At 45.7% G+C, this 12,809-nt stretch overlaps 1 protein-coding gene across 1 annotated transcript in view; it reads left to right on the top strand.

The window, feature by feature from the left end:
* Window positions 1-12,154, top strand: part of LOC139419560 (ephrin-B3-like) — a 33,314-nt gene extending 21,160 nt beyond the window's left edge. The window contains exons 3-5 of the mRNA XM_071169531.1: window positions 11,106-11,198; window positions 11,402-11,458; window positions 11,538-12,154. Of these exons, the coding sequence (XP_071025632.1) occupies window positions 11,106-11,198; window positions 11,402-11,458; window positions 11,538-11,950 (563 nt within the window). The 3' untranslated portion in view covers window positions 11,951-12,154. The remainder of the gene's footprint in view (window positions 1-11,105; window positions 11,199-11,401; window positions 11,459-11,537) is intronic.
* The last annotated feature ends 655 nt before the right edge of the window (window positions 12,155-12,809 follow it).

Consider the following 12,809-nt stretch of genomic DNA (forward strand, 5'->3'; position numbering starts at 1 on the left):
ACTGATTCAATAACCTTCTGGTTGTGCCAGCAACTCACATTAACACAGACGTTCACACACTTTTTAAACACGGCGGCAGGAAATCTGCAGGGACTCTCTCTCTGTCACACACACACACACACACACACACAGACATTGTTTTTACAGACATTCGTGTGAGCAGAGAGAGAGATTACAGTGGTCAGGGGATTGGGGGAATTCACTCCACCAGCTGTTCACTAGGGACAAGGACAGACAGACAGACGGACGGACGGACGATACCAGGGTAATATAGAGTTGATCTCTAACTGCGGTATTAACTATAACATGGTGGAGCTCATGCTTGAACAGGCACTTGTAGATCTGCGTAACACACACACACATACACACACATTCTGATACCACCCCTAAGGCTATGGGATTTGCTGTCATGCCAGAGGCTTAATTCTCGGTATGGTGTACAGTCCCCCAGGCAAGTCTTTAATAGACGTAGAAAAGGCCAAATAATCTGCCTGTGTGGAGCGTGAGGGTGATGATGTAATGGCTCCAGGAAGAGGATCTCTTCACCATCCTTAATCTGACTGTGCCTCTTCTCTTCAAGTACTAGAGACAGACTGAGACCTCTCAGGTGCCAGTCAGTCCACCTCGTGTGCCTCTGAGGCCTGACAGAGAGAGAGGTACTTAGTTTACATGGTCTGTGAGCAAGCACGTGTTATAACATGCCTACAACAAGGAAATACCATTTAAACATTAGCGCGTCTGGGGGAAAAAAATGTATTTTTTTTATTACTTAGATGTTGATCTTGATACTCATATCTGACATGAGGAACATATGGAAGATATAGAACAGATGTGTTTTTCTACACACGCTGTAGATGTATATCTATTCCTTTCTTTTCTCCCATCGGTCCTGCTACCCTCCTCCAACCAGTGACATACTTTTAATGTATGCCATTAAGAAACTAATTAGGATAATGAACAGAGAGAGGGGGGAGGCCCGTCTCCTTTTCCCAGGCTCTAACGTAACAGACTGTATCCTCTCGCCACACACACACACACACACACGCGCGCACACATAGCCACACACACACATAGCTAACACGTGTAATGCTGCTACCACACACACACACACACACACACACACAGCTAGCACATGGGCCTAGCATTGGCATAAGTAACACAGCTAACGTGACTACACTGAGACAGTCGGCGGAGACGCCGATTTAAAAAGAGATTTGATCCCATCTCTATCCCTCTCTCCCCCTCTCTCCCTCTCTCACTTTCTCTCTTTCTCTGCTCCTCTACCCCCTTGGCTGTGATCTGACTCAGTTGTCAGACTCGGTTAGTTCGGCTGGATGGCTCTCTATAATGTCTCTTTTTATTGTGTATTTGTTCTCCTCTTTGTGAGGTTGCAGTGTGGGGGCGGGCAGGCTTTTTTGATTGTACTCGAGGGGAAAGAGCCTTAAATGATATAGCGCAATCTCAGATCTCCAATCCCCTTTACATGTTCAACATTTCACCCTGCTCCTCTGTCAATAATACAACTCTGCCGGGCGGGAACAGCGATTCGCCTCACATAATGAACAAACATGATTAACGTCACCATATACTCAATTGGATGAAACATGAATGAAAAGGACATGGGAGTGTCGGCATTGGAGAAGGTCTTTGTGTACTGTGCGTAGGTGGCTATGATTATGTTTTGTTTTTGTCTTACAGGTTTTGGAGGGTGTGTGTATGTGTGTGACAGTTGGGCAGTATGGGCCTGTCCGAGGGATCCAGGCAGAGCATAATCAGCCGTTACACAGCTGATGGAGCACCGCTGTTTTCTCTTCCTCTTTGCCTGTCTGACAATGTGTCTCCATGTGTTTCCTCATCCTGTGTGTTATCTCCACAAGCGTCTTATCTCTCCCTATCCCCACTGGAGCTGACAGGACCATGACCCAGAAAACCCTTTCAGATTTCAGCCTCCGATAGAGTCTCCTCATCTCTGTCTCTCTCTAACTCTCTCTCACTCAATCTCTCTCGCCACATTCCCTGTTTCTTAATTTAGTCTTCCCTTCTCTCTCTCTCTCCCTCCCACTCCCCCTGTTTGTGCTCTCAGCCTCTCTCCCTTCCTCCCTCCTTCTCTTCTTCCATCTCCCCTGCTCTCTTTCACCTCTGTCTTATTTCTGCCATCGATTCACCTTTTCCAACCCTTCCTCCCTGCCCTATTTTGGTCCGTCTTTCTTTTACTCTATTGGAAATCAGCTCGCTGTGTTTTGGGCTTCAGCGTCATGCCCTATAACTACAGAACTAGCCAATGTGGAGAGACATTGCTCTGCAATGTAATGATGTACATGATGTACCTGAGGTACAATGCTGATGAGGGAGAGGTTTCTGTGATGAAGATGTAGACGGAGACACAGATGGCCTGCAGAGACAGAAAGCGTTGATAGCCAGAGCGGAACAGCGAAAGAGAGAAGACAAGGAAGGACAGGTGATGCTGAGTCACAGGTGTGAATCTGTCTATTTAACTAAGGTGAACCCTGACCCTAAATCTGAGTACCTGCTTCAACTCCCAAGCCTTCTATTGCCTAATAACCACAGTTAGTATTCAGTGAACGGCCTCATCCAATCAAAGAGAGGTGAAGCGTCATCTGTTTCAATTTGTGTCCAATCAGGCGGTGTCCTCAGTGACTCCACGAATTACAGATTAGTGCACTGAGGCAGGGCTACTGCTATTTGGCTCCGGAGACACTGCTGCCCACACAGATTGGGGAAAATTGTTTCGGCCCAAGTTACAACTCACAAAAAAAACACAAATTCAATTTGAAAGAGGGTGTGTTAGCCTATAAACCAATTATTTGAAGCTTGCATGGACAGAGATGTAAGGGAGAATAGAGAGGGAAGAATCTGAGTGTTTAAAGCGGCAATCAGCAGTTCAAACGATAAGAGTGTTCTCTGCCCCTGTTTCGGTAAAAAGCTGAGCGATGGGACTGGAGAAATGTAACCACTCTTTAAATCATAGACAGAGCTATGGATGCAAGGACTGACCATCAATAATATCATTTAAAAAATGTAACCATGTTTTGAGGCTTTATAGTGTTTTACATTTACTTTGTTTACAAACATTTGGTTCTGATGGCATGGTTGAACTAAGCTCATGAGGCATTTAGAAGTTATATTCTTCAAGAATCAAGGAGTACATTTCAGTCATAAGTAAAAAATATATATATAAAAAAATGGATGTAGCAAATGCAGAAGGGCCATTTATCAATACAAGGAACCCTATTCAATCAAACCCAGTCACCAGATTCCTAAGATAAGTATATTTGTGCCTTGTTGGAAGCAGGTTTAAATCAGTAGGCAGGGGAATTTCTTGCAGTACACATGGTTTGGATGAGTGCATGTGAATGTAAACGTGCGCTCATGCAGCACAATACAAAAACGTGTTTTAGACCATACAGTGGGGCAAAAAAGTATTTAGTGAGCGACCAATTGTGCAAGTTCTCTCACTTAAAAATATGAGAGAGGCCTGTAATTTTCATCATAGGTACACTATAACTATGACAGACAAATGCTCAGCTCACTGCAATACTTATTTTCAACCATAATTTGCAAATAAAATCATTAAAAATCCTACAATGTAATTTTCTGGATTTTTTTTCTAATTTTGTCTGTCATAGTTGAAGTGTACCTATGATGAAAATTACAGGCCTCTCTCATCTTTTTAAGTGGGAGAACTTGCACAATTGGTGGCTGACTAAATACTTTTTTGCCCCACTGTATATCTGTTTACTATGTTAAGATGGAATAGGAGCCAATGTCTTGCACACAGTAAAAAGTATGTTACGATCAATACATCATCGCAAATAGTTTATTGTCAATCCTAAATTCATACATTTTAGCATCCTTCCACCTACTGTAACAGCCAGCCATGTGTAAAGCTTCATCTCTGTGAGCTGAGCAGAGTTTGTTTTAATGGATGTTAAAGCCTGCCACTTTTTTTTCACAACATAACCTTATCTGAGTCAGACATCAGAGTCCAACCCCACTATACCAACCAGGGATAGAGCAGCACTGCACTGCACTGTACTGCATGCAGCTTGGCTGAGTCATGTTTAGAACATAGCCTACACACAGACCACACCTCATTTAGAACACCAGATAACAGGCTTGTTAACAATGGGCTGATATTAGGCTACTGTACTTTACAACATACAGATTGCAGTCTAGATTTCCAACCATGTCTAGCCAAACCTATCCACTTCCCTGTAAGGGAACGTTGACTGCACGTTGACTGCTATGGGATTACGTTGGCTGCACGTTGACTGCTATGGTGCTACATTGACTGCACGTTGACTGCTGTGGCGTTACGTTGACTGCACGTTGACTGCCATGGCGTTATGTTGACTGCACGTTGACTGTTATGGAGCTACATTGACTGCACGTTGACTGCTATGGCGCAACATTGACTGCACGTTGACTGCTATGGCGTTGTGTTTACTGCACGTTGACTGCTATGTCATTACGTTGACTGCACGTTGACTGCTATGTCATTACGTTGACTGCACGTTGACTGCTATGGCGTTACATTGAATGCACGTTGCCTGCTATGGCGGTACATTGAACACACGTTGACTGCTATGTTATTACTTTAACTGCACGTTGACTGCTATGGCGTTATGTTGAATGCACGTTGACTGCTATGGTGCTACATTGACTGCACGTTGACTGCTGTGGCGTTACGTTGACTGCACGTTGACTGCCATGGCGTTACGTTGACTGCACGTTGACTGTTATGGAGCTACATTGACTGCACGTTGACTGCTACGGCGCAACATTGACTGCACGTTGACTGCTATGGCGTTGTGTTGACTGCACGTTGACTGCTATGTCATTACGTTGACTGCACGTTGACTGCTATGTCATTACGTTGACTGCACGTTGACTGCTATGGCGTTACATTGAATGCACGTTGCCTGCTATGGCGGTACATTGAACACACGTTGACTGCTATGTTATTACTTTAACTGCACGTTGACTGCTATGGCGTTATGTTGAATGCACGTTGACTGCTATGGCGTTACTTTGAATGCACGTTGACTGCTATGGCGTTACATTGAATGCACATTGACTGTTATGTCATTACGTTGACTGCACGTTGACTGCTATGGCGTTACTTTGAATGCACGTTGACTGCTATGGCGTTACATTGAATGCACGTTGACTGCTATGGCGTTACATTGAATGCACGTTGACTGCTATGGCGTTACATTGAATGCATGTTGACTGCTATGGCGTTACATTGAATGCACGTTGACTGCTATGGCGTTACATTGAATGCACGTTGACTGCTATGGCGGTAAAATGAATGCACGTTGACTGCTATGTCATTACTGCTAGTCATGACCTGACTGCCCTTAACCAACAAAAAAACATCCTATGGCGTTCTGCATTAGCATCGAACAGCCCCCGTGATATGCAGCTGTTCAGGGAAGCTAGAAACCATTATACACAGGCAGTTAGAAAAGCCAAGGCTAGCTTTTTCAAGCAGAAATTTGCTTCCTGCAACACTAACTCAAAAAAGTTCTGGGACACTGTAAAGTCCATGGAGAATAAGAACCCCTCCTCCCAGCTGCCCACTGCACTGAAGATAGGAAACACTGTCACCACTGATAAATCCACCATAATTGAGAATTTCAATAAGCATTTTTCTACGGCTGGCCATGCTTTCCACCTGGCTACTCCTACCCCGGTCAACAGCACTGCACCCCCCACAACAACTCGCCCAAGCCTTCCCCATTTCTCCTTCTCCCAAATCTTCTCAGCTGATGTTCTGAATGAGCTGCAAAATCTGGACCCCTACAAATCAGCCGGGCTAGACAATCTGGACCCTTTCTTTCTAAAATTATCTGCCAAAATTGTTGCCACCCCTATTACTAGCCTGTTCAACCTCTCTTTCGTGTCGTCTGAGATTCCCAAAGATTGGAAAGCAGCTGCGGTCATCCCCCTCTTCAAAGAGGGTGACACTCTTGACCCAAACTGCTACAGACCTATATCTATCCTACCATGCCTTTCTAAGGTCTTCGAAAGCCAAGTCAACAAACAGATTACCGACCATTTCGAATCTCACCATACCTTCTCTGCTATGCAATCTGGTTTCAGAGCTGGTCATGGGTGCACCTCAGCCACGCTCAAGGTCCTAAATGATATCTTAACCGCCATCGATAAGAAACATTACTGTGCAGCCGTATTCATTGATCTGGCCAAGGCTTTCGACTCTGTCAATCACCACATCCTCATCGGCAGACTCGACAGCCTTGGTTTCTCAAATGATTGCCTCGCCTGGTTCACCAACTACTTCTCTGATAGAGTTCAGTGTGTCAAATCGGAGGGTCTGCTGTCCGGACCTCTGGCAGTCTCTATGGGGGTGCCACAGGGTTCAATTCTTGGACCGACTCTCTTCTCTGTATACATCAATGAGGTCGCTCTTGCTGCTGGTGAGTCTCTGATCCACCTCTACGCAGACGACACCATTCTGTATACTTCTGGCCCTTCTTTGGACACTGTGTTAACAACCCTCCAGGCAAGCTTCAATGCCATACAACTCTCCTTCCGTGGCCTCCAATTGCTCTTAAATACAAGTAAAACTAAATGCATGCTCTTCAACCGATCGCTACCTGTACCTACCCGCCTGTCCAACATTACTACTCTGGACGGCTCCGACTTAGAATACGTGGACAACTACAAATACTTAGGTGTCTGGTTAGACTGTAAACTCTCCTTCCAGACCCATATCAAACATCTCCAATCCAAAGTTAAATCTAGAATTGGCTTCCTATTTCGCAACAAAGCATCCTTCACTCATGCTGCCAAACATACCCTTGTAAAACTGACCATCCTACCAATCCTCGACTTTGGCGATGTCATTTACAAAATAGCCTCCAATACCCTACTCAACAAATTGGATGCAGTCTATCACAGTGCAATCCGTTTTGTCACCAAAGCCCCATATACTACCCACCATTGCGACCTGTACGCTCTCGTTGGCTGGCCCTCGCTTCATACTCGTCGCCAAACCCACTGGCTCCATGTCATCTACAAGACCCTGCTAGGTAAAGTCCCCCCTTATCTCAGCTCGCTGGTCACCATTGCATCTCCCACCTGTAGCACACGCTCCAGCAGGTATATCTCTCTAGTCACCCCCAAAACCAATTCTTTCTTTGGCCGCCTCTCCTTTCAGTTCTCTGCTGCCAATGACTGGAACGAACTACAAAAATCTCTGAAACTGGAAACACTTATCTCCCTCACTAGCTTTAAGCACCAACTGTCAGAGCAGCTCACAGATTACTGCACCTGTACATAGCCCACCTATAATTTAGCCCAAACAACTACCTCTTTCCCTACTGTATTTAATTTATTTATTTATTTTGCTCCTTTGCACCCCCATTATTTTTATTTCTACTTTGCACATTCTCCCATTGCAAATCTACCATTCCAGTGTTTTACTTGCTATATTGTATCTACTTTGCCACCATGGCCTTTTTGCCTTTACCTCCCTTATCTCACCTCATTTGCTCACATCGTATATAGACTTGTTTATACTGTATTATTGACTGTATGTTTGTTTTACTCCATGTGTAACTCTGTGTCGTTGTATGTGTCGAACTGCTTTGCTTTATCTTGGCCAGGTCGCAATTGTAAATGAGAACTTGTTCTCAACTTGCCTACCTGGTTAAATAAAGGTGAAATAAAAAAAATTACGTTGACTGCACGTTGACTGCTATGGCGTTACATTGAATGCACGTTGACTGCTATGGCATTACTTTGAATGCATGTTGACTGCTATGGCGTTACATTGAATGCACGTTGACTGCTATGGCGTTACATTGAATGCACGTTGACTGCTATGGCGTTACATTGAATGCACGTTGACTGCTATGGCGTTACATTGAATGCACGTTGACTGCTATGGCGTTACATTAAACGCACGTTGACTGCTATGGCGTTACATTGAATGCACGTTGACTGCTATGGCGTTACATTGAACGCATGCTGACTGCTATGGCGTTACATTGAACGCACGCTGACTGCTATGACGTTACTTTGAATGCACGTTGACTGCTATGGCGTTACATTGAATGCACGTTGACTGCTATGGCATTACGTTGAATGCACGTTGACTGCTATGGCGTTACATTGAATGCACGTTGACTGCTATGGCGTTACATTGAATGCACGTTGACTGCTATGGCGTTACATTGAACGCACGCTGACTGCTATGGCGTTACATTGACTGCACGCTGACTGCTATGTCATTACGTTGACTGCACGCTGACTGCTATGGCGTTACGTTGACTGCATGTTGCAAGGCGCATGCCGGCAAAAAATTGCAGCAGGATATTTGAGTTCAGTGACCTCCCGTAGGACAGTGTCCCTGTTTTAACACCCTGGTGGACAGAGTGGGCGAGAGAGAGACTGCCTGCCCTGTTTACCAACTTGGCCCTAATGTAGCTTCCCAATGTGTCTGTATGTGCTGCTACTGCTGATGGAGACTGGCCAATTGGGCAGAGTGACAGCTGACGTGGGCACAACTAAAGCCTGAATCTGCTGAACTGAATTAAAATGATGTTTTCAGATTCAGAGTGTGTAATAAGAATGTCCATAGGGGGAGCATCAGGTAAGGTAAGTGTACTACCCGCGTCTGAGGGATTGAAGCGGGGAGAACAGGTCGTGGCTTGGGTGGCTGGGGTCCCTGATGATCTACTTGGCCTTCCTGCGACACCTGGTGTAGGGCACTATGGTATTGAAGGCCGAGCTGTAGTCAATGAACAGCATCCTCACATATGCATTCCTTTTGTCCAGGTGGGTTGTTGTGTGGGGAAAAGGGTTTATGCAAGGCACAGAGATTTCTTTAATTTCACATGGGATGGGTTAAACGGGCTACGATTTAGCCCGGTTAAAGGCGGGGTAAACCCATCTTTTGGAGTTACACTCCTTGGTCAACACAGGTCAATCCCTTAGCTGCTCTCTCACTTAGAAGAGAGGGGAGGTTTGGCAAGGGGAGGAGGGGGGGGGGTGGGGTTGGGCTAAGTAGGTTACTCGCTGGGTCAATTTAGGATATGCTAGAGGCGAAAATACCCCCCCCCCTCCTCCTGTCGCTTGTCTGTGTATAAATCCTCCTCTGTTACAGAGTGGGTGTGCTCGTGTGTTAATGGGTCAGTCTTGTTTTATTTAAATGTATTAACAACTTTCCCTTTTGTCTTGTGTTGGGGGTTTTTCCGAGCAACTTCCGCCTGTTTCTGTCCGTGGCTGTACATCACGCCCTCTCTCTCTCTTTCTCTCCTTCACCACAGATCATCATCTCCATTACGAGCTCCTCTTTTTCTCCTTTGCTCTTTTTCTCTGCTCTTCTTCTATGTCTCGCCCCAAACTTGGTCATCATCTCCATTACTCACTCCTCCTTGGTCATCATCTCCATTACTCACTTCTCCTTGGTCATCATCTCCATTACTCACTCCTCCTTGGTCATCATCTCTATTACTCACTCCTCCTTGGTCATCATCTCCATTACTCACTCCTCCTTGGTCATCATCTCCATTACTCACTCCTCCTTTGTCATCATCTCCATTACTCACTCCTCCTTGGTCATCATCTCCATTACTCACTCCTCCTTTGTCATCATCTCCATTACTCACTCCTCCTTTGTCATCATCTCCATTACTCACTCCTTCTTGGTCATCATCTCCATTACGCACTCCTCCTTGGTCATCATCTCCATTACGCACTCCTCCTTGGTCATCATCTCCATTACGCACTCCTCCTTGGTCATCATCTCCATTACTCACTCCTCCTTGGTCATCATCTCCATTACTCACTCCTCCTTGGTCATCATCTCCATTACTCACTCCTCCTTGGTCATCATCTCTATTACTCACTCCTCCTTGGTCATCATCTCTATTACTCACTCCTCCTTGGTCATCATCTCCATTACTCACTCCTCCTTGGTCATCATCTCCATTACTCACTCCTCCTTGGTCATCATCTCCATTACGCACTCCTCCTTGGTCATCATCTCCATTACTCACTCCTCCTTGGTCATCATCTCCATTACGCACTCCTCCTTGGTCATCATCTCCGTTACTCACTCCTCCTTGCGTCTCTCTTCTTTCTGCTTCTCATTTAATTAACCTAACATGCTTTCTGTTCTCTATCATTCCATTATTTATTGCTCTTCTGTTCTATCACTCTTTCATTTATGTTTTTTACACCTAATTGGAAGAGAAGGAGGGAGGGAGACATCTTTCCTTACATCTATACTTTACCTACTGTTGTATTCTAAAGCCTCAAGCGGTAAATAGGAGGTAGAGGCTGTAGGAGGGTGTCATGTGGTGTGATTATGGCTGATGAGGGTTAAAATGGCCACTGGTCTTGGTTTGGATTAATATGACTGGGTTTGGGTTTAAAAGGTCAGGGGATGTGGCTGGGTTGTGGTGGTCAGTGTGTCTGGGGTATTGTGTGCGTGATATGGCTGTGGCTTTGGGTTCACAGTGTGTCTGATAGAACATGGCTGTGTCTTTGGGTTCACAGTGTGTCTGATAGAACATGGCTGTGTCTTTGGGTTCACAGTGTGTCTGATAGAACATGGCTGTGTCTTTGGGTTCACAGTGTGTCTGATAGAACATGGCTGTGTCTTTGGGTTCACAGTGTGTCTGATAGAACATGGCTGTGTCTTTGGGTTCAATGTGTCTCATAGAACATGGCTTCTGGCTTCCTGCTTAGACCTTGTCCCCCTGACCAGAAGGCCCAGCTGTGCCATGGTTTTGTGTGTGTGTGTGTGTGTGTGTGTGTGTGGGTGTGTGTGTGTGTGTGTGTGTGTGAGCTTGCCTGATGTTACGTGTTGAAGTGTGTCACGTTACAGAGTGTGTAAGTGTGGTTTCAGAAAATATGTATGAATGTATGTATTACCGTGTGTGAAAAAAATATGGGAATAATTTGAGGGCTTTTGACTCCATGTAGTTTGCTGCTGAGGTAATCCAACCTGACAATATTTACTTCAACTGCATAGTTTGACATGTGTGTGGGATAGTGTTAGGTATCTCTCTAACGGTAGTCTTCCACTCCTCCTCTTCCTCTCTTAGCTACCTCTGATGGGACGAGGCAGGGTCTGGACAGCACGAGAGGAGGAGTGTGTGTGACACGAGGGATGAAGGTGATTCTCAAAGTGGGACAGAGTGAGTATCATCACCATCCTTACTGTTAAATATATATATTCTCTTTGATTTGCTGTAATTAGTCTTTCAATAGTAATCATCCTCGTATAAATTCATCTGCATGGGGTCTGGCATATTCTTGTACAGATTTTGTAACAATATTCATGAAACTGTGCTATGTAATGTTGTTCACAACCCTAAAGAAACTGTGGGATTTCCCATAGATGCATATGGCCTCCCACCCAAACCCAAACCAGACTCAAACCGCTTCCACCCCAAAGGTACAGTACTCTCCTCACTGGTTTAATGATACAGTATCTACAGTATTAGTCATTGATCCTAACCCCTCTTCACTAACAGGGAACGGTACCACGCCCAAGGCTGGTGGAGAGGGCGAGGGGAACAACCCTTTACCTTCCTCTAACGTGGCGGTGATCACTGGAGCGGCAGGGGGCGGAGCCTTCCTCCTCATCGTGACGTCTGTCGTCTGTGTGGTGTGTTACCGCTGGCGACAGAACAAGCACTCTGAGACCCATCACCCCACCCTGACCCTGACCACCCTAACCCCCAAGAGGGGCAGCAACAACGGGGCCGGCTCCTCCGCCGGAGGAAACAACGGCTCGGAGCCCAGTGACATCATCATCCCGCTGCGGACTTCAGACCAGGCTTACTGCCCGCACTACGAGAAGGTGAGCGGGGACTACGGTCACCCCGTCTACATCGTCCAGGAGATGCCCCCCCAGAGCCCAGCCAACATCTACTACAAAGTATGAGGGAGACATCTAGACGGCCCAGCTGGAATAGACACAGTATCCACAAATAGACTGCTGTTTTCAACGTAGAAATCCAACTGTCCCTCTAGCTCCCTCCACACCCTTATCCTCCCACCTCCCTCTCTATGACTGACTGTCGGGATGGCTGCCCTCACCCTCCTGCCCTATGGACTGTACTGTACAGTGGTCTGCCACTGTGGATGGATGGGGGGGGTTGTGTATTGGTGGGGGTAGGACCTCTTCCCTGCTTTGAACCCTGTGATTGGGTCCATGAGGCCTGGACATGAGGGCCGTTAAACTGGTGGACTCACAGTGGCAGCGGCTCAGTGTCGCCTCTCACTCAAAGTGAGAGCTGACACTAGATATGAAATGTCAAAACTTTTCAAATGGTTAGTCTGTGTGTGTGTGTATATTTGCGTGAGTGAACGTGTTTTTGTGTGCGTGCGCACGTACGCACAAGCAGTACGTCTGCTCGTGTGATAACTTTTGTTTTCGGGGTATGTCAGTTTTAAAACCAAAACCACACGAGCAAATATCAAAGCAAGATTTCTACCCACGGTCATCCTTTACAGATGACATAATATAATGATTTCCTAACTCGTTTGTAGATATTTCAGTTCAGATTTCTGTTAGGCACTGTTTTCTTGTCAGTGTTGTATGTTCTCTGTTTTGGAGTCTAGATGAGATCTAGGTACTGGTATTTAGGATTGTGTTTTGTGTTCGTCTTCGAAATGAAGAATCTACTCTTCCTTTATCCCATCCTCTCACTCACTCTACAATGCCTTAGCATTGAAATAGTTCACTTTTCTGTATATAAAGTTTCACAGAGGAAGGAGGAGAACAGCACAAAGAGGTGTAC

This window comes from Oncorhynchus clarkii, chromosome 10 (genome assembly GCF_045791955.1).
Source record: "Oncorhynchus clarkii lewisi isolate Uvic-CL-2024 chromosome 10, UVic_Ocla_1.0, whole genome shotgun sequence".
NCBI classification, from domain to species: domain Eukaryota; kingdom Metazoa; phylum Chordata; class Actinopteri; order Salmoniformes; family Salmonidae; genus Oncorhynchus; species Oncorhynchus clarkii.